Source organism: Anoplopoma fimbria, chromosome 23 (assembly GCF_027596085.1).
Source record: "Anoplopoma fimbria isolate UVic2021 breed Golden Eagle Sablefish chromosome 23, Afim_UVic_2022, whole genome shotgun sequence".
Taxonomy (NCBI): domain Eukaryota; kingdom Metazoa; phylum Chordata; class Actinopteri; order Perciformes; family Anoplopomatidae; genus Anoplopoma; species Anoplopoma fimbria.
In genome coordinates, this window is record NC_072471.1 from 1960768 (window position 1) to 1983267 (window position 22500).

At 39.4% G+C, this 22500-nt stretch overlaps 2 protein-coding genes across 6 annotated transcripts in view; one reads left to right on the plus strand and one right to left on the minus strand.

Annotated features, from left to right (window-relative positions):
- The window catches only part of dmtf1 (cyclin D binding myb-like transcription factor 1), a 9394-nt gene extending 2468 nt beyond the window's left edge, over window positions 1-6926 (plus strand). The window contains 17 exon segments of the mRNA XM_054624667.1: window positions 1-6; window positions 1061-1156; window positions 1281-1366; window positions 1873-1984; window positions 2702-2778; window positions 2862-3019; window positions 3103-3135; window positions 3229-3338; window positions 3723-3800; window positions 3803-3950; window positions 4035-4186; window positions 4402-4608; window positions 4757-4839; window positions 5747-5935; window positions 6019-6228; window positions 6368-6473; window positions 6638-6926. The exon segment at window positions 1-6 is cut by the window's left edge and continues 113 nt beyond it. Coding sequence (XP_054480642.1) covers window positions 1-6; window positions 1061-1156; window positions 1281-1366; window positions 1873-1984; window positions 2702-2778; window positions 2862-3019; window positions 3103-3135; window positions 3229-3338; window positions 3723-3800; window positions 3803-3950; window positions 4035-4186; window positions 4402-4608; window positions 4757-4839; window positions 5747-5935; window positions 6019-6228; window positions 6368-6473; window positions 6638-6672 — 1886 coding nt within the window. The 3' untranslated portion in view covers window positions 6673-6926.
- A 1148-nt stretch (window positions 6927-8074) lies between these two features.
- Window positions 8075-22500, minus strand: part of cpm (carboxypeptidase M) — a 20376-nt gene continuing 5950 nt past the window's right edge. For all 5 annotated transcript variants that reach the window (XM_054624578.1, XM_054624580.1, XM_054624579.1 and 2 more), the window contains exons 4-10: window positions 18254-18426; window positions 16084-16183; window positions 15740-15845; window positions 14785-14955; window positions 12746-12898; window positions 11710-11858; window positions 8075-11175 (exon numbers count right to left, since the gene is read on the minus strand). In XM_054624578.1, coding sequence (XP_054480553.1) covers window positions 10906-11175; window positions 11710-11858; window positions 12746-12898; window positions 14785-14955; window positions 15740-15845; window positions 16084-16183; window positions 18254-18426 — 1122 coding nt within the window. In that variant the 3' untranslated portion in view covers window positions 8075-10905. The remainder of the gene's footprint in view (window positions 11176-11709; window positions 11859-12745; window positions 12899-14784; window positions 14956-15739; window positions 15846-16083; window positions 16184-18253; window positions 18427-22500) is intronic.

The following is a 22500-nucleotide window of genomic DNA, read 5'->3' on the forward strand; positions in this document are numbered from 1 at the left end:
CCCACGGTCGGTCGTCTATCATCTGATATGTATCTATTAAAAATCATATTACTAATTAAACAGGATTGATTGTGATTGTTTTATGTAGAGCTGCAGTGGAATTAAGATATATCTGGAAACACATGTATCTTTCAGGACCTTCACTCACCGTAAGAACAAGACTTTAGGAGCAACAAAAATCAGACAGAGGATAAATTTGTGACTTGAATCTCTGAGAATTTCTATGTTTTTCTTCTTGCAAATTAATATTTTTAAAATCTAAGAGGATAATAACATTTTTTTTTAGCGTAAATTTGTAGTTTTTCAAGCAAAAATAAAGGTTTAGACTTCTCAATTGTGAGAATTAACTGATTATATACATCATCCTGCATCATCTGATGTGCATTAATCACAAATCACACTACTCATTAAACATTTTTGATCTGGTTTGTTTTATGTAGAGCTGCAGCAAAATTGAGATGCAACTTTGATATAGAGCCGGGAGGGAAATATTCAGAGAAAATTGAATATTCCCTGAGATTTAAGTCACAAATTTACAAAAAAATGTGTTGAGGAATCATCAAACATCAGAAATTCGGCTAAATTTGTCACTTTAATCTCTGAGAATTTCTATGTTTTTCTTCTTGCAAATTAATATTTTTAAAATCTAAGAGAATAATCACATTTTGTTTTATCGTAAATTTGTAGTTTTTCAAGCAAAAATAAAGGTTCAGACGTCTCAATTGTGAGAATTGTGTTATAATTTAACTGATTTTTGTTTTTTTGGGACTGTTGGTCCGATAAAACAGAACATTTTAAGACGTCAAATTAGACTTTAGAACAATGGGAATGTGAGAAATTGATTTTTCACTTTTTTTTTTCAACAAAACACATTGATTAATGGTGAAAAATAATCTGAAGATGAATTGATAATGAAGATATTCACTAGTTGCAGTTCTCGCTTTATGAAAACAAGCATGTGTGTAAAGAACATGTGCTAAATGTGTGTGTGTGTGTGTGTGTGTGTGTGTGTGTGTGTGTGTGTGTGTGTGTGTGTGTGTGTGTGTGTGTGTGTGTGTAGACGAGGACTCGGAGCCTCTTCAGAAGAAACTGCGTCTCTCTGCTGAAGAACACGACGACTCGGACGCTCCTCAGTTCTCTGTGGTCACTTTACCCAGTGAGACCTTTTATATCACTGACAAAAAATCAACAACAAGATCAATTAAAACAAGCCTTTATGCTAATGAGGCTCCTGCTTTAGTTCTACCTCGTAGCTGTAACGACGTTTCCTCCCTCCTCAGTGTCGGAGAGCGATGAAGGCTTCGAGGTGACGATGACGGCCACAGCGGACGGAGATCTCTCTGAGGAAGGAGTCGCTCAGATCCAGGTGAGGAAGCAGCTCCTCTTCTTCATCCTCTTTATTCTTCTTTTTTCTGCTCCTTAAATGAACCAGACCTGACTTTATTTTTTTAAATACAGAATTGAACATCATTTAGTAAAGTTAAAGAACTTTTAACTGGTCCTGAATCAGTCTCTACTTTTAGCTTTTGCTTGTTTTGTGAATAAAGTTTTGTGCCTTTAATATGTGAAGCAATGAACCAGACCTCATGCAAAAAATTGGATTAATTAAGATTGAAATTTTGATCCTTTTGCATTTCTGATTAATTAATATTTTATATGAACAATTGATGATTGATATAGTTTACGATTGACCAAACCATTTATGGACTAATCATCTCAGGATAGTTTGTCCCGTAGTCCCGATGTTTCACAAAGCTTTTGGTGGTTGTGCTCTTAAAAAATGCCTGTGTGTGTGTGTGTGTGTGTGTGTGTGTGTGTGTGTGTGTGTGTGTGTGTGTGTGTGTGTGTGTGTGTGTGTGTGTGTGTGTGTAGATTCTGCAGGAGGATGAGGACTCTCTCTCGCCCAATCAGAAGTCAGAGGTGTCACCTGTCAGTCAGGCCTGGTTCACCACCAAAGAAGACAAAGACACGCTGGCTAACAAAGGTCAGAACACAGACGTCATTACATGAAAGTTCAAACCAGACGTAGCGCTTTAAAGATCCAGCAGAGGTTCATGTGACATTTATTTATTTTGTTATGCATTATAGTATTATGAAAGGAAAACTACGAAGGCGTTTTAGGGACATTGTTGGTAAAAAATGAATAAAATAAGGAACTTGGGGAGGGTTATATTCTGAGGAAAAACTCAATGAAAAAACTTGAATATTTTCTGTGAGTTTTTTTTTTGAAAAAATATTGTTCTTTTGTTGACTTTAATTTCAGAGTTTTCTTTGCAAATTTATCATTTTAAAATCTGAGAGAATATTATATATTTTTGTAAATTCTTATTTTTTTTCCCTCAAAGATTATGAGAGATTTTTCTTATTTTTTTTTACCATTTTAATCTTGATTAATAATATTTATTTCTAGGACTATAATTCCTTTCCCAGCTCCTTATTAATTATAATACTTTTTTTAAAATTAGGATTAATACGCGGTTGTCGAAACACAGTTGCCAGAATAATAATAATTTCTTACTTCCTGGTTTGATTTAAACAAAACTGAAACTATATTTACAGCGAGCTCACCCTCCTTTTGGCATTTGCCGTGTATAGATAACTATTGGCTCATGCAGAATAAATATAATATTTATAATAATATATATATTGTTAATATTTCTTCATATGTAATTTGTTCTGTTCAACATCTCCTCCTCTTCAGGTCACAAGTGGAAACAGGGCATGTGGTCTAAAGAGGAGATCGACATCCTGATGAGCAACATCGATCAATACGTGAAGGTTGGTCACTTCCTGTCTGCGTCTCTTCTCTGTTCATGTCGTTCATGTCGTTCATATTTAACGTTCCTCTCCGTGTTCTTCAGGGCCGAGGCATCGACAACCCGGCGGAGATCATCTTTGAGATGTCCAAAGAGGAGAGGAAGGACTTCTACCGCTCCGTGGCGTTGGGATTAAACCGGCCGCTGTTCGCCGTCTACAGACGAGTTCTCCGGATGTACGACAACCGGAACCACGTCGGGAAGTGAGTTCACCACGGAAAGATGGCGGGAAAACCCATCTTTATTCAATATTTATTATTTAAACGTGTTTATTCTTCTCCCAAAGGTATACTCCTGATGAGATAGAGAAGCTAAAAGCGTGAGTAAAACCTGCTGTGTCTTCTTTTAACATTAAAACAATTGAAATGTATGTTTTTAAAATAGCGTTTTGTTTCTATCTGTTTGTGTTCAGGTTGAGGGAGAAACACGGGAACGACTGGGCGACCATCGGAGCAGCTCTGGGTCGAAGCGCCTCTTCTGTCAAAGACCGCTGTAGACTGATGAAGGACACCTGCAACACAGGTAGAGGACTCAGAGTACACACTGGAGTACGTTACTGGAGTCTTTTCCTCACTAATGCAGCTTTATACTTCTACTTCACTACAAATCAGAGTGAAATATTCACGACTTTGTCTGACAACTTCACATTCAAATTCAAATTTTTGCACCAAAAACATATGAAAACAAATAAAAAATGATTGTTTTCATAAATTAAACTCACAAAATGTTTATACAAGTACTGCTGAAACCATGTTAATGTGTAAGTTATATTGTTAATAATGTTTATGTATTAGTAATACTGTTGAGGTGTAACTTTGCCTCTGAGTAACTGAGACCAGGACCAGATAAAAGTTCCTCACTGTCACTTTAAGATGTTTTGTGTATTTGTTTTTTAATATATTCCAGGTAAATGGAGTGAGGAGGAGGAGCGACGTCTCGCCGAGGTCGTGTACGAGATGGCGGGCGCGTCGCCGGGTTCGGCGGTCACGGGGGCGTTTCCTGGGCGACGGTCGCCGATCAGGTTCGAACGCGCTCAGAGAAACAGTGTCGGTCGAAGTGGTTGAACTACCTGAACTGGAAACACAGCGGAGGAACGGAGTGGATGAAGGAGGACGACGTCAACCTCATACGCAGGTACGTGGATGTTTGTTAGTGTTTGTTTTAGCATTACATCCAGATTATTAATCTACATGAAATAAAAAAAACATTGTGTTTCAGGATATCGGAGCTGGAGGTGGAGGATGAGAATGAAATCAAGTGGGAGGATCTTGCGGGCGGGTGGAGCAGCGTCCGGTCGCCTCAGTGGCTTCGATCCAAGTGGTGGAGCATCAAGAGACAAGTAGCCAATCACAAGGAGATCCCATTCAACGGTACACAAGTGTTTTTAAATCTGTGGCTAATCATTTGTTTGTTGTACAGAGTTATTTAAACATTTTTAATTCACCTTTTGGATTATTCTTTGTTATGCTTTTGTGTTTTTTAAATCCATGATTGTCTTTTAAGCTGTAAATATAATAATAATACATATATTCTTATTATAATTCAAAGAAAACTGTGTCGAACCTGTGTGTGTTCGTGTCCTCAGTCCTCCTGAAGGGTCTCCATGAGCTCATGGCGTCCTCACAGACGGCGTCCGGTCCGGGGAGTCCCTCCTCTTCCTCCTCCTCCTCGCTCCAGATCCGACTTACCCGATTGGAGGATAGCGGCGGCGTCGGTGGAAGCCCCGCCCCCAGCTCTGTGGCGGCGGCGCTGCAGATTCCCGTACAGATCCCGCTGCAGATCACACATCTTGGTGAGACTTTGAGTGGTTTACTATGTAGATTTAATGCCAAAAAGTGCGCTTCTACGCAGACGATGCAGACTTTTATATCAACGAACAAAAAGTTTTTACCTGAGCTTTTTTCTTTTTTGTCACTGACTCTTTGTGTTTTCTTTGTAAGCTTCAGATTCTTCAGCAGCAGCCAGCGACAGTGACACCATCACTCTGAACACCGGAGGCCTGCAGACCTTCGAGATCCTCCCTGTGAGAACAACACTCATTCACACAAACACACCCAAAAGATATAAGAAAAGCTGCATTTTTTTTATCTAAATCTGAGAAAGTATGCAGGGTTTTCCATAGATAATAAGATAAGAAATTACTTTTTTTTTTTTTGCAATAAAATATAAACAGTGAAATTTTAAAATATCAAAAGATGCAAGTATAAAAATATCAATAAACTCAATCCAAAATGTAAACAATATATTGTTTATCCTACAAAATGAGTGCATATATTTGGGTTCTTTGAACCAAGGACAACCTTCTAAAAAAATTTTCACATTGCCAGAAGTTGCCTTTCTGTTTTCTCTTCCTGATGTGTCAGTAAACAGTGAAAATGTTACAGTGGTTGCTTTTATTTTTATATCTGTAACTTTAGTTTCCCTTAAAACTCTGAGCAAACTAATCTAGACAGATTTCAAGCGCTGCTTGTACTCACTTTTTGGCTGATGCTGGAAAACGAGACCGGCTGGATGTCATGTTTACATCACTGCTGATCGGAGCTGGAGCCGATAAATACCCGTCTACTGAAGAGTATAAATGAATGCAGATTGTAAATTATCACCCTAAAGACAAAAGCCGGATGTTAGCAGGTTTAACGGCTTTATTGTTAAATTACATCTCGTCTTTGTCTTGGGAAAAAGGTTGCTGACTAACAGTTTTAGTCTTGTTCTTATTGAATGAGATCAACACTGATTTGACTTGCACTCTTTTCCTCTGCAGTAGATTAAATATGAAATATTAAATCGATGAAACAACTCCTAATATTCACGTCAACAGTACAGTGGTTGGAAATGCTCATAAATAAGCATTTTGTTTTGCAGATTGTCAGTTTATTTGGTTTAAATCTGCTCTTCATTTGTATGTAAACCTGTATTTCTTTTCTGTGCAGTCGTTCCACCTGCAGCCCACCGGCACCCCGGGGACCTATTACCTCCAGACGACGTCCAATCAGGGCCTGCCGCTCAGCCTCTCCGCCAGCCAGGGCATCCCACTCAGCTTAGCCAATAACAGCACGGTTACCCTGACGACGGGCTCCTCCCCCTCGTCCCACGAGCACATCATCCTCCACAGCCTGTCGGTGGGTTTCAGACGACGTCACATATGATGCGTTTGTTTCGTTCGCCACGCTTCATCTTCATGCGTTTTCTTTTTCCTCCTCAGACGGACGGCCTCTGCTCCGGCGACGGCGTCATCATCCAGACGGTCACCTCTGACCCCGCCTCCTCTGACCCTCTTGGCCAATCACAGCTGGTCATTGAGACAGAGGGGCGGAGCCAGGAAGACCGCCTCGATGCCACGAGTCTCCTGGAGGGGACGGAGAACGTAGTCACGGAAGCTCAGGAGCCAATGACAGACGGCTTCACCGACAAGGTGGATTAAAAATGACTAATATTGAGAATATAGTTTCAACATTCTACATAATATAGCTGCACTATATATTGTTCTGGATTGCATTATATTGCATAGATAAAATAAAGAAAGTGGACTAATAACTGTGTGTGTGCTTCAGGAGCTGAGCTCACCGTCTGTTGAGGCTCGAGTGGTGCATTCTGGGATAACATCTGGCAGCGCCGTGCTGATTGTTTCTCCTCCCAACATCAGCAGCACACTGACAGGTAACACAAACACACACACACACGCACACACAAATATATGATTTTTCAGTCTCAATTACAAAACAATACTTTTACTTTTTTTCAATACCTTAGTTTAGGAGAATATACGTATAAATATATAAACTAAAAGCCTGTTTATTTTACATGTTGCTCATTGTCCTCAGATCCGATTCTGGAGAACCAGGACGGCTCAGACTGAGCTGGACCTCCATCGTGGACTAACAGGATGATGTCACTTCCTGTTTCTCCGTGTTGAACCTGCTGCTACTTTAAACCACCAGGACGTGAACGTTGAAAACAGACTCGTCGTGGTTGTGACTGAAACTGAACGGTGTGTTTGAAGCTTCACACTGAACCCCTGATGAAATGTGAACGCCAAAGAGACTCTGGACTCAACTGACCCTCGACCTATAACTTAAACACATGTATATATATAAATAAATAAATAAACATTAGGACAAATGAATGATTCCCCCTTTTGTCACGTGATTATGAAAATGATTTCACTTGCATTTGAATGAAGAGGTTGCTGGTGCAGAAGTTCCACAATAGAGAGGACAAGTCCCGCCTCTTTGGGTTGACTTCCATGGGGCCTTATTTGGGGAAAAACATTTGTATATAATAGTCAACAACAAGAGATAAATCATTTTTTAATACCGTTGAATTGTGCCATGAATTACACATATTTAAAAGATAATAATGCAAGTCATGAAAGTTGCATTACTACAAAATGCAACTTTCGAATCTGTGGAAATACATATTTAACAAGACTTCACACCCAGAAGTCTCTAAAGTTACATGTGTGCGTTTGAACATAGCTAAGTTAGCTCGCTAGCTAGCAAACCAAACTAACGGCCATGTTGATAATGTACATAGTGTGAGACCAGATGAGACTTATTGCATCTAAAAAAAACAAGATACTACAAGTGAAAATACTGAGAATGTTCCTCATTATTTTTGAGATATTAACTCATTGTTAAGAGATTTTTTTTCATCGCGATAATGTGTTACAGGATCTTTTTTTCATCACATTGTCAGAAATAAGCTTCTGATAAAACACTTTATTTGGAATCTGCTGCTGTTTAAAAGTGCAGTTCTTCATTAAGAACACAGAGAGGCAGTGCTGTACTATATTTATATATATTATTATTATTATTATTATTAACTGGTTGATCATCAGAAATATCAAATTGAAAAAGTGTTGTTATCAAGATTTACAGGAGTAAAAACAAGATACTCTATCTTTCTTTTTCTTACTTTATACATATATTCCTTTTCCTTTTTTTTCAAACAATTTATAGCTTTCACCTAGAGATAACACATTGCATGTATATATACATATATAAAGACTATTCTACTACTACTTCTACACATTATATTTTTGTTATTATTATTATTTTAGTCATTAATAGTTGTTAATTTAACTTATTTCTGTCCTTGTGCTACTGCAACCCCCACATTTCCCCTTTTGAGATCAATAAAGGCTTATATCTTTATTTTCATACATGTCAAAGATCGAACACACAAAACAGCCAAACCAGGAATTAAAAATGATAACATTTAAGTTAATTAACACATAACAATCTTTTAGTTTTCTTGTGCTTTTAATGTGAAGTTTCCTTTGAGAACCAGTCTAACATCAGTTTGCTTCAGGTCCAGTAGGATTCCGTGAGTGGATCCACTGTGGTGTTTTTTTTAACAGCGTAATGAAACGTGAAACAGAAATGTAGAAAACATTCATGAGGTCTGGAGGTTCAGGTGTGACCGAATCCTGCAGTCACCGCAGTCACAACACGATGGCACCGAGGATTCTGTTACTGAGCAATATTTAATATCACACAGTACAAAAGTAGAAAAACAGTTGAAGATATTTGGCAAAAATAAAAGTTAGAATGATGAAAAAAAAAACAGAAGGTCGAAGGACGAGTTCACTGACCCCGCGTTAAAACAAGCGTCACACCTGTTGTTTGTCATTGGAGCTGCTCTGAGCCTGATTTACTGCATATAAATATATACCGTGTACAGATACTGCATGAGCTCATGGGTCAGCTTCCTCCCCAGACAGATGGAGGTCACAGGTTTGATTCCCAGTCAGCAGGTTGTCCTGTTTTTTGCGTTTAAATCAGTGGTTCACAACCTTTTTGGCTGCAAATAAGAGACTTTGATATTTGAAAAAATATTGATAATAAAACACAAAACAAGTTTGTTTTAATGGAATTTTGTCTAATTTCTATTTTGGGGATAATGACGCACTAAATTCGGAAACTACAGTTACCATAATACTTTCGGGAGATAAACAGGAAGCATAATGTTGCCATGGAGTCAGTTAGTTAATCATAGGCTACAAACATTGTTTTTTGCCTATATTTCTTAACATTTTGACAAATTGGTGGTTATAAGTAAGCATAATGATCTATAAGAAGCTCCTGTTTGCAGTGAACTCATTGATGAACAGACAGCTATCACTGAATTACTTTAAAAACATGAAGATTCTAAGGCAAGTTCTGCAGTGACTTATAAGATTTATATAACATTATTTACAATGGAGATCAAAGTCAAGATAATATTTCACAATAAAGCAAGTAACATTAAGAGAAAAGTGATATTTTGCGTGGCAGAAATGTGATTTTATTTCCTATTACATATCTTGTTGGGGGCGGATTGGGGACCACTGGACTAAACTGTCCTGTATAAATGTATGGGATGGTTAAACCCACCAAATATATCACTGGTATGAACATATCTGACGATGAATCAAACGCACCTCATCGAGTTCAGATAGACGCTTAATGTGGCGTCACCAGGAATCGCTTCATTTCAACGCCCTCTGGTTTTAAATACTACCATCTCTAAAAACACTCCCTGCAAGTGCTAATTTTAAAGTGCTGCTCCTCACATATAAAATTACACGGTCGAGCTCCACTTTACTTAATGAGCCTTATCACTACCTATGCTCTTAAAATGCAGAGAAGACAAAAATCCTCAGGCAGTAGTTTCCCCTTCTGTTATCCATTTAAATACAAAGAACTCCCAGATAAAACCTGTATATTCATGTGGAGAACTCGTCTCCGTAATGCAGAAAAGTGGTGGTGTAGTTAAGCTATTAACCTCCTGACGTCTTTCTTTATCTTTTCCCTTAAATCCTTTAGTTATGGGGCTCCTCCTTATCTCAGGATGGGGCTGGATTGTTTTTAAAAACCCCCAATTGCGCTCATGAAAAACAAAGTTCTCGCATGTTTAGCTTTTCAGTGGTTCATTACTCCATTAACTAGAAAGGTGAACTCAGCAGAGTGCGGATCTCCAGGTGTGCCTGAAACATGAATACAACCAACAATTGGCTAACCCCCGTCTAGACACCAATGGGCTGTAATGCATCGTAAAAAACACTTAATTTAAACTAAATAACAAGCAGTGATGTATGAAGGCAATCGGCTTGAAGCTGTTGTATCAGGCACGTCATAAGATCTTGCCAAAATCAAAACGAAACGTATCAATCCGTCTGTTGCGTTACAGAAGCTGAGTAGCCGTGAGGTACTCAGCAGTGAGGGAACTGGTAGTTATGTTAGCGGTTAGCCAAACAAACAGTCCAAAACAATAAAAGTGAGCCGCAGAACGGTGGCTGTGAGGTACTCAGCAGTAAGTCTCCTGGTAGTTATGTTAGCGGTTAGCCAAACAAACAGTCCAAAACAATAAAAGTGAGCCGCAGAACATTGGACATGAGGTACTCAGCAGTGTGTGTACTGGCAATTCTGTTAACTGTTAGCAGTTAGCCAAACCCACTGTCCCAATTACTAAAAGTGGGCAACAGAGCAGTGGCTGTGAGGTACTCAGCAGTGTGTGATCTGGTAGTTCTATTAGCTGTTAGCGGTTTAAACACACTGTCCAAAACAATAACAGTGAACAAGCTGTTTTCCCCCTACTTTAGGCCCAGAGGAGCCGCTTGGGGTCAGCGTAGAACTCAGCAGTGTTAACCCTAGTGGGGTTAAGAGTAGTGAGTGAGAAGTCAGCAAGTAGTCAATGGTAGTATCAAACAGGTGTTTTGAGAAAGTGTTAGTAACTGCAACCACGAGAGGTCCTTGAGTATTCAGTCATAACTGACCACCAGGAATATTATGCAGTTTGCTGCAGCAGAATGCGAGATTAGCCATGGACAGACACAGAGGTCACTCACTCACTCACTCAGTCACGTACATACACATGCAAACAAGCGCATGATCCTCCCGGTAGAGATAATAAAAGAGACGGTCAAATAAATTATTTCACTAAAACCGCTGCAATTAAATATGACTGTGCAAAACTTTATGAGTGAATCTCCACCGAGGAACAATAGAAAAAAAAATCTGAAACTTCAGAATCTTCTGGAGGAAAACCAGTTTCTGTTCTTTGTTTGTTTTCTTGCAGGTTGAGGGTTCAAACCTACGACCGGGCCGCTTCAGTCGATCAGGTATCGTAGTGCCGTCACCAACCCGAGCCCCGCACTCAGCCCGGTCCACGTCGGCCTGAAGATGGCTCCGCCCCCCTCCAGTTTTAGAGTGTAGTTACAGGTAGGGGTGAGGCTAGCCGAGGTGGGGTAAGAGGAGGTGCGACCAGTCGTAGTGGGGATTTGGCGTAACATGAAGTCGTGTTTTAAGGCGGAGTATTGATCGGGACCATGTGGGACGTTTAGTGTCTCCGTCAGAACCTCGTGACCCGGGTACGTCACCTGTCAATCAGAATAAAAGTTACTGTCACGTGAGAGTGTGAATGTAACATACTGCAACAGAAATACTTTTTTTTTTATTCCTGTTTGGGTTGATTCGAACTTTTCATAGGTGGTAAGAACTTACATAAGAAAATACATATACTGCACCCTGAATTTTGACAAATTTCAGGTGAAAACCCAACCAACCGTTAGCTTTCTTTAGTTTCTAGTGTCTGTCTGTTTACTTTCAATGTTTACAGTTTAGAGAGCCAAAGTTTAAACTTAGCGTTGCTAGGCTAACAACGCTAAACTAAAAATACTGCTTTAGCTACCAAGGTTAGGTTTATGTTGATATAGTTAGCTTTTACTGAAATTATTCATTTATATGGCATAGTTGTTTGTTTTCTATGGTAGAATGTTTTTTAAACACAAAATATATTCCACCACTAGGGGCGCTGTATCACTGTGTGTGTGTTCGTGTGTGTGTGTGTGTGTGTGTGTGTGTGTGTGTGTGTGTGTGTGTGTGTGTGTGTGTGTGTGTGTGTGTGTGTTTACTGTGAAGCTGTAGTTTCCAGGCAGCAGCAGTCTGTAATATTCTCCGTGTCGGTCGGTTCTGAACGGACACATATTCCTGCGACCTTCGACCTCCACCACCGCGTTCTGGACCGGCACTCCGGAGCCGTTGAACACACGACCTTTGACCCCTGAACACACACATATATACACAGAGATAGTATCAAGTGACTACTAAGAATTGATCCTGGAACAGTTTCAGTTTAATACCAAAGAAGAGACAGACAGGTAAACCCACAGACAGGTAAAGAGACAGGTGAACACAGAGACAGGTACAAGACACAGACAGGTAGATATGCAGACAGCTAAAGAGACATACAGGTAGACTTGCATGTACAGTATGTATAGGGACAGACAGGTAACGAAAGAGACTGACAGACAGACAGACAGGTATACAGACAGACAGGTGGACAGAAAGTCAGGTAAAGAGACAGATAGACTGACAGGTATTCAGCCAGGTGGACAGACAGACAGGTAGACAAACAGGTACTGTTCCAGGTGGACAAACAGACAGATAGGTAGACAGACAGGTACTGACACAGGTGGACAAACAGACAGGTACACAGACACGTAAACAGACAGATAGACAGACAGGTAAACAGTCAGGTAATGACCCAGGTGGATAGACAGGCAGGTAGACAGACAGGTACTGTCCCATAAGATAAGATAAGATAAGATAATCCTTTATTAGTCCCGCAGCGGGGAAATTTGCAGGCTTACAGCAGCAAAGAGTAAAGTGCAAACAAGAGACATAGTAGAAGACAAGATAAAAGTAAAAACAAGTATTATAAATAAGCAATAAAAAACAGTAGAAAATCAACAATAACTGAAATATTATATTTACAGACAGAAAAAACTATTTCAACTATTATTTAACTATTATTGCATGTGGACACACAGACAGATAGGTAGACAGACAGGGAAAGAGACAGGTAGACAGACAGGTAGACAGACAGGTGTACTGACACAGGTGGACAGACAGACAGGTAGACAGACAGGTAGACAGACAGGTACTGACCCAGGTGGACCTGCTGGATGAAGGCCAGCAGAGACTTCCTGTTCTCCGTCCACAGAACAGGAAGTTGATTCTCTGGAGGAAACTTGCAGCAGGAAACTTCCAGAGTCAACTCCAAACACTGAGCCCACACGTAGTTATAGTCCTGCATCCCACCTGTAACACACACACACACACACACACACACACACACACACACACACACACACACACACACACACACACACACACACACACACACACACACACACACACACACACACACACACACACACACACACACCGATGTAAATAGTGACCACAGGGGCGCTGCAGCATTGAATGATACTTTGAAATATGATTCAGTGGAGATGTTTGACAGCAGACACTTAACTACAGGTTATAATTAATTTAGTTTAATAATAATAATAATAATAATAATAATAATAATAATAATAATAATAATAAACTATAATAAAAATTATAATAAAAAATCATTATTAATTGCTGCGTTCTTAATAATATAATATACATGCTTTAACATACTTTTATTTGTTTACTTGTTTACTTTTTAACATATTTTATTTTTTTACTGTACGCACCAATTAATCACTTTGATTCTGATTCTTATGTAAATGCGTTTTTCAAATCCTAAAAAAACAAACGTGTGTTCCTGGTTGTTTTTAAGGTTGTATTAGTAATTAGTTTGACCTCTGGGGTGTACATTCTTCTTCATGTTCGTGACATAAAACCTTCTCAGTGTGGAGGAAACAAAGAGTTAAAGAGGACACATAAACAAATCTCTGCTATACAAAGAGACGGAGAGAAAGTTTCCTTCCAAACTTCAAGCCAAATGTGTGTCTTTGTGTTCAGCCGGAGACGTTTGTCTGCAGCTGCTTCCTGAACTCAGCAGTTTATCAGGAACATTTTGAGTTTACTGTAAACTGTGTGATTGAAATAGAAGAAATAAATACGGGCTGTCCGCGACCAAAAAGAATCACACAAAAGCACCGCTTTACATTTTAAAGTAAAGGATTTTTCTAGGATGCATGTCATAAATGGAGTTTGGTGGCTTTAAGGAGAGCATAACGGCTGCTCCTTTTCACATCTAACTCTGTGAATTAAGGTTTTATTTAGACCAAAACAAGCTGGTGATTGTTAGAACAGCTGAATGATTTGACCACAACACTTTTAATGAGTTTTATTTTGTTTCTGTTGAGTTTGAATGAATTGTCTATTAAAATCGACAAGGTAAAATTGCTGAATATTTCAATGGAGTCTGGCGGCTTTGAGCAGAGCAAATTAATTGTATGTTTTGTACGTTTATACATTATTATAATTATAAAAAACTGTTGATTTTATTTATTAAATGTTTTGAATCTGTGTATATTGTTTTGAGGAATGCAAGAAAATCTATATTCCTACTAGACATTGTAATGTGCTGAATTATTCTAATAAAAGTAACAGAAGAAATGTCTTATGTACTAAAAATCCACATTCTATGCAGCGTTAAAGCTCTACATACTCAATTTAAGGTCATATCTAGTATGAATAGTGTGTTATGATGAGATGTCACGTCCTTTGATTACGATACAAAGCATAAGTTTAATTAAACCGAAGTATGATTAAATAGTTTGCTCAGCGTTTGTTGTCCTTGTGTGCAGCTGCAGTGTTCAGCTCCCTTCAGGTGACGTCTCTGTCAGTCAGGTGATCGGTTTACAGAGATCAGGTTTCTGCTGCAGGAAACCAGATCAGTGCTGTCTGCAGCTTTTCCACTGGAGTCATTCATGGAAGTGAACTCACACTGAACGAGTCGACTCATCACAAGAGCTGAGAGATTCAGCGCTGCCACAGGAAGTAGATTGTTGTTGAAAATAAGAGCTTGAAGGTCAGAGCTTTGGAGCTGTTTGTGTTGTCTCAGATGAACAAATAAAGTTTATTTGAAGTGTTAAAATCTTTCATAATGAGTCTAAAACGGCGGTTTGGGGCTTTTTCTGATTCAGTATTTGAAATAAAAACCTAAAGAATTATCTATTATTATCTATTATCTATTACGTGCTGACCTTGCAGAGGATACCACTGGAATCCGTTGGTGACGCCGTCCAGGAACGGCCTGGTGTCGCCGCAGATGTTGCCCCGGTGCATGGAGGCGTGGCTGTGGGAGTACACCTTGGACAGGTGAACGAACACGTCGTTGTCGGGCGTGACGCTGGCCCCGCCCACCAGCTCGCCGTCTGCACAAAAAACACAGAAGTGAGTTTTTAATCCTCAATTTTAACATCCAATTAAAGTGAAAATTCTGCTTTAATAACTGACTCGCTGGAAATGTATTTAAGAAGCTTGTGTTCCAAATCTTAAACTTTAAAATAAGATTTTTTTAGTAAACCAAAATCAGAGACAAATGTAACGCAGCACTATACACTGAATATATATAATACATAAATTCATCATCATAATCTCTCGCTGATAGAAGCGTCGCTAGAATTAAGGAAACTTTAAGGAAACAGCGTTTGTTTCTGAAGTAGAAACTAAACTTCATCCTGAGTTTTGCCACTTTTGCACTTCAATTAAAGCTCTTTCTGCGTGTCTTTCTCAGCAAAATAATCCACAAACTTCAGTAAAAGTGATTTTACTTCAAACGATGTTTAGTTTGTGGAGTTCTTTAACCGTGGTTGGAAAATGTTTTGTCTCATCGCAGTGTGTGGCCTAACTGAACTTGTATATTTATCTGACGCCGGCTTCCTCTCTCTCTCTCTGCATCACACTTTCACATAAAAAGGAAAAATAATTATTTATATATGTTATATTTATATATTCCGAAATATTGTCGACCACCTAGTTTTGTGTACATGAAGTTATTTTTGTGCAACTTCTACACCAACAAACATGGAGTCTTATGTTTGACAACGAGTTTAAAGCGGCAACTATGTGTGTGTGTGTGTGTGTGTGTGTGTGTGTGTGTGTGTGTGTGTGTGTGTGTGTGTGTGTGTGTGTGTGTGTGTGTGTGTGTGTGTTCACCTCTGTTGCTGTTGTCATAGGGATAACTGGCCACCAGCGCTCCTCCGTGAAGGTTTGCAGAGAGAACGAAACTCTCGGTCCTCAACCAGCCAATCACAGCCCTGACCTGAAAACACATCACACAGCGAGCGGCCAATCGCAGAGGGTTATCACAAAATACATTGTTTAAATATAAGACTGTTTTTAATCAAACAAGAAGAAGTAGTATTTTTTGGTTTTGGGACTTTTTTCAGTGGCGGATGAATCCACATTTGGTGGGATTTGTTGATAATAAAAAAGAACACAGGATATCAGCTATTGTGTCCTTTAAAAGTAAAATACAGTGTTTGTGAATAGAAACAAACCTCGGCCTCCCTCTTCTCCTCCTCCAGCTGCTCTTGTCTCCGGAGACCAGCGAAGGCATCGGGGAAGTTCCTGTTCAGGTCGACGCCGTTATAGTTGAACCTGAAATAAACGAACATCACTGAGAATAAAACCAACTACAGAGGCTCATTCAGCAACAGAGCACAAACAGTACAGAGGTCAAGGGTCAGAGAGAGGAGGAGGAGGAGGAGAAGACAAGTCTTATTTTCTAAAAAAATCAGCCAATGGGGTGAGATGAATATGTTGGTATTTTTTTCCAAACAAGACTATAAAAATTCTCCAGAATCAATAAAAACTTAGTTCAATAAAATTCTTGAGAATCCTCTCAAGTTTGTTTCTGTGTCAAAGATGAAAGTAAAAAAATCTCATCGGCTGATTTGTTTCCACTTTGAGACGCTGATGTGAAGTGTTTCCTTATACGGTTTGGAAAGTGATGACCTCTAACACGACCACACACACACACACACACACACACACACACACACACACACACACACACACACACACACACACACACACACACACACACACACACACACACACACACACACACACACACACAAAGTGAAAATTGACCAAAAAGTATACATTTAAAGGGATAAAGTGATTCAATCTGAATAAAAAGGTGCAGTTTAAATGTCAAGTCATTTCTAAGGTTAATTTGATTATATATTAAATGAAGTCGGGTGCGTTAGAATGAAAATAAAATACAACTTTTATCAAACTGACAACAATAAACCCAAATCTCAACCCTTAAATGTCTCAGTTAGCATCTTTTTGTCCCCACAACGTGATAGAAACCACCACATGTACACACAGGAGAGTCTCCTATAAACAGCACATTAGAAGAAGTCACAACACTCATAATTAGATACTCAGGGGCTTTTACCGTGACTGTAATCAGTGTGTGTGTGTGATACAGATCTGCAGTGTGTGTCTGGTTTCCTGCTTATCGGAGTGTTTTGGGCGCGTTGGAGCATCACATAGTTTAGTCTATACACATGAAAGTCTGTGTGTTTGTGTGTCTTTAAAGTCCGGTTTTGACATTTGATCACTCACACATGTTTTAACCCTTCAGACCAGAACCAGCAGCTTTTTTTTTTTTTTTTTTTTTTTACAAGCCTCTATAATTAACCACGTTAATAACTGCTTGTATGTGAAAGCAGATGCTGGTGATGACGAACCCTCACACACTCTACAGCTCACCTCTCTACGGAGCGTTAGAGCTACTTATAACTCTTTGTTTTGCTCATCTTTACTGTATTGATTCTGTCTCAGTGTTTCAAGCAGTCTCTCAGATAAAGCCACTGTAAACTAACAGCTCTGCAACAAACAGACACAGTCAGAGGCTAGCTTGTGAACATATGGAGCATTTAGCAGCTTTACTCGATTTCAATTTTAACATACATAAAAATAACACATGGATCTTTTAAAGTAAATGTAATATTTAGAGCATATTTATTGCCTCCACATGGCTCTCAAGATGGCAACGGCTGAGTCGGCTAGCAGTGCAAACAAAGGTAACAGTGCAGACGGAGCTAACAGTGTTAACCTGAGGTGAGCTGGAGGGTGGGCACTACGCTTTATCAGCCGTAACCAGCATTCACTGTATATAGGAAGTGGACGTAGTCACCGTGACGACACCCATTGGTTTCCACCAATTTGAAGCCTTGATTTCTGCATTTAGGCCGACGCCATCTTGTTTTTTTGAAGTGACACAGAGGGTTGTACAACCAAACGCTGAATACGTCATTTCTATGCAACACAAATGTAACAATTATTTTTCATGTTCAAGTTGTAAGACGAAAACACGGACATCTCCCAGACCGGACAACGTCGTGGTGTCGACCTGTCAATCAGTGTGTAGCCCCGCCCTAAAGCATCCCCTGCTTTATGGTCTGTTTGACTCTAAATGGAGCATCATTTACTAAATGAACATCATGCTGTATTGAAGAAGACTTGAAACTAGAGATTGAGACCATAAACTCATGTTTACAATGTTTACTGAGGGAATAAATCAAGAGAGAAGTAGAGTCATTTTCTCATAGACTTCTATACAACCAGAGGAGTCGCCCCCTGGTGGACAGCAGAGAGAATGCAGCTTTAACACACTTTGACTTGACTTTTCAGAACCGGAGGTTGAGCGGGTACCTGCCCTGGCTGTACACGCAGTCCGTGTTGGCCGCGTTGAAGCCGTCGGGGTTCATCGTGGGCAGGATGTGGATGCGGGTGCTTTTCAGTAACTGCAACGACCACGTTTCGTTGTTGCGGTAACCTCGCACCAGGTCGTCGATTAGCTGAAGCAGCAGCACCCGGCCAAGAACCTGCACACACACACACACACACACACACACACACACACACACACACACACACACACACACACACACACACACACACACACACACACACACACACACACACACACACACACACACACATAAAAGTGTTATATAATTATATAAAGTATGATATAAGTGATTCAATACAAAAAACAGTATAAATATTGAGTATTTTCTCAGGTTAATTTGATTAAGTCTGGTGCTTTGGAATGAGACACAATACAACTATAATCAAACTTCTGCTGCTCAGTTTCACTCTTTTATTCATTCATTCCTCTTTCCATCTCTTTTTCTTTTTCCTTTTTTCTCAACATGACATGACATTTCGGCTCACACGTGTTCTCTCCTGCTGGAAAACAACGTGGGAGGAAGTGATGTCGTAAGTCAGCAGTGAAATTGAAACATGATTCAGAGACAAGTCAGAGGCTGTTTTTTTCCGGACAAGAAAACAAACTTTGTGAATGAACAAGAGCCTCAGGAGGCAGAAAGAGAGAAGGGTGGGAAAAGGTGAAAAGGTGTGTGTGCTGACAAAGCTGACACACACACACACACACACACACACACACACACACACACACACACACACACACACACACACACACACACACACACACACACACACACACACACACACACACACACACACACTCCTGTCAGGACTCGTGCTGCCTCTGGCCATCGTTTTGTTTTTCCTCCAAACACTTGTCTCTCTCTCTTTTCTCTTTCTACAACTACAATCCAGAACATTCCTAACAGCGTTGAGTGTGAAATCTCTTCTTCCTCACACTCAGTCGTTTATTCTGACTCAATCCTACGTGGACAGATCGGTTTTAATAGAAACAAATGAACACAGAAGGATTCATATGTGTTTCTTAACCTTTATATAAACAACTTTCTCAACAAAAATATCTTTCAATGGACACATTAATAGTTCTCATTTTATATAAATGTTAACAGAAACCAAAAATGTAAAAAATAAGTGCACACAAATATTTCTTGTTTTAAATAAATGCACAAATGTTTGTGTTTAATTGGAATTGAAAACATATTTGGATGTTTAAATAGATTTATAGACAAATTGTTGATCCTGCATTTACAAACTGTTTCTCGTGTGTGAACTTCATTTCATTTGTTTGTAAGTTTTTATTGAGACTCCAAAACCTGGAAGACCAAAGTATGGTAAAAGCATGGTGTTCCCATGGATACAGCAGCTTTCCCTCTACGTTTAGATGATGCGGTCACTCCTGTCTGCTGTTGTTTACGCTGCTGTGCATTAGCAGATGGAAGCTAATGTTCAGCGAGCTTCACTTTAGATAAAACGTCCTCAGAGACAATAACAGTTCCTGAGTCAGAGACAGGAAACTCTCGCTCCTCTTCGCCCACACGTCCACAATCACAAGATGTCTTTCTTAAGAAAACACAACTGGAAGCACAGACTTGGCTGAATGCAGCTCCTTCATTCAGTTAATCTGTGGACTCGGTTGGCTTCATCTAGCTCACAAAACAGTTGCTATGAAATTGATAAAGAGTCCTTTAAAGCTGTATTAATGATTGGTTTAATTGAGTTTGATCTGCCAGTTGTTTTGTCTATAAATCATAAAAAAGTTTATATTCTTCACAATTTCCTATTCTTTCCCTTCTTTAAATCAAACAACACTCCAGAACCCAAAAGCATTCAATTTACGATCATATATGACAAAGAAAAGGCACAAATCATCATAATTAGGAAGTTGGAACCAGCAAATGTTTGCCTTCTTTGCTTGAAAATGATTAATCGATTGTCAAAATGGTCTTTCCCAAAGAAAGATCCAGTCAACAGTCTGACTACTGCTTTACATTTAAATAAAAACTGTTCCAAAAACTTTACTGAAGTTTCAGAGTCATTTTTTTGTAACAGGATTGATGCAACGTGAGTTCCTATTTACTTTTAAAAGTACAACAATTTGGAATGTAAAAACAGGGACTTGGTGTTTAAAGGTTTACAAAAGAAGTGGGCAGTGAATTAAAGTTGTGGACAAACTAAAAAGTGGACCAGACAATGGGGTTAAAGGAGAAGTCAGTGGATCGCTGACTCATCCTGAGGGGAACATGAATGTATCAACCAAACTTCATGACAATCCATCCAATATTTCACACAATGCCAACCTCATTGTGGTGAAACAGGATCCTCAAAGCGTTCAGGATTCATCTTCTGTTTGCACAACATTCCATTGCAATCCATACAGTATTTGTTGAGACATCTCCATCCATAGAGACAAAAATATGCGGAAAAGCTGAGAAATATGCCGACGATGATGAACTGTACAGATAAGTTCCCCGTTCGGCATGTGAGCTGATTAAAGCTGTCGACAGACGTCTGATTTATTCAGCACTGCTGTTTATTCTTCTCAGGGTCAGTGATGACAAACTGACACTCACAAGTGATTATTTGACAGCGAGGCGGACGGCATTGCTGCTGCTGACTGAGCGGCATTCTGTCCGACGGAGACGAGTGATTTTCATTTCTGCTCGCCTGAACGTTGGCGACAGGAACATCCTCAGACGTCTGACTTCCTTCTCTGTGAACATTTGGTTTTCTGTTGCACGCTGCTCGTTGTTTGCTTCCTGTGTTTTGGGAGTTTCAGGGCCCAGATGTATAAACGATGAGCGGGAACAGAAAAACACGGACACGCGATACAGCGATATTTATACAAACAGAATGTGAACACTGCTGCCTCTAGTGGACGGTGTCAGGATCAAGTTGCTTTATCTTCGCAGAATAAACAAAGACATTAAGTGTTTGTCGGCCTCACAGGAGATAAAACTCACGTCGCACAGAAAGATTCTCTCTGGGAACCGCTGACATTCACACGCACAAACATCTCTACACGACACCTTTTCAGCTTCTTTCCACAGAGGCTACATTCCGGCTGTTATAATGTGTGTGTGTGAGTGGACTCAGTGAAAAGGCCTTTTTCTGGAAGTTTCCTCCGGACCGACACACTCCGCTGCCTCTGTTTGCTGACTGTGTTACACACTGTGTTAGTGTGTGTGTGTGTGTTGAGGCGTGACTTGTCTATTTAAGGACATTTCCATAGACTTTCACACACACATGCAGTGTGATCAGCCATGGGCCATCACCACGGTAACCAGATGCTGGTCAGAAGTTGCCATCGCTTTTTCCACTTATTTACATTTAACCTTTACATTTTTATACATTTCAGCTCTGTAATGTTCTGAAATGTATATTGCATCTAACATACATTTGTTTTATGTTTTCTATTTCAGATACGACAGAACTTATTCCCAAAGGGAAAACCTCAGAATGCAAATCTGGCAATAAGGTGCAAATCCAAAATATCCAAATGTGCAATATGCAAAAACCTTGTTACAAACTGGTATATATATATATTTCTGTAAAAAGAATCTCCTTCAAACAACTGGTTTATTCAAGTTTCTCTCAAAAAACGAAAACAAAAAAAACTAAACGACTAGAAAGCATTGATGCTGATAATCAGATCGCATATTTAATATAGTAAAACAGTAATTAATCCACGGTTCACATAACTAAAATACATTTTAACAGCTCTTCTTCTTAATGCTTCACCTCACACACAAACAACTGGTTTATCCTCAGCACGGGCTGAGCCTACCATCAGGTAGGCTGCTAGCCATTCTATACGTGTGTACTTCTCACTTAGTGCAACCTAATAAGAACATATAAATACCATCGTATTGATGTATTCAACATGTTATTTTCTTAAAGAAAAACATCAAAGGACTTAATTCCATATGCACCTTTTTAAGCAATTCTACAGCATGCGATTCTAAGAGATAACCCACCCATGGCAGACAGCCAACATATTTAGTGGTTACGGTGATGAAACTGTGATTGTGTTACACAAATGTAATTATGGTAGAAACGAGCAGACAGAGCCTGAGATCTTTGGCACCTCCCTAAAGTTGATCCTCTGATCTTTTATAATGTTTCTAATGAATTAACAAGAGTTTCGCTTTGTGTGTTTTGTGTTTGAACTTAAGTCAATAAAGTTATTTCCTGTCGGTTGTTGCTGCTGT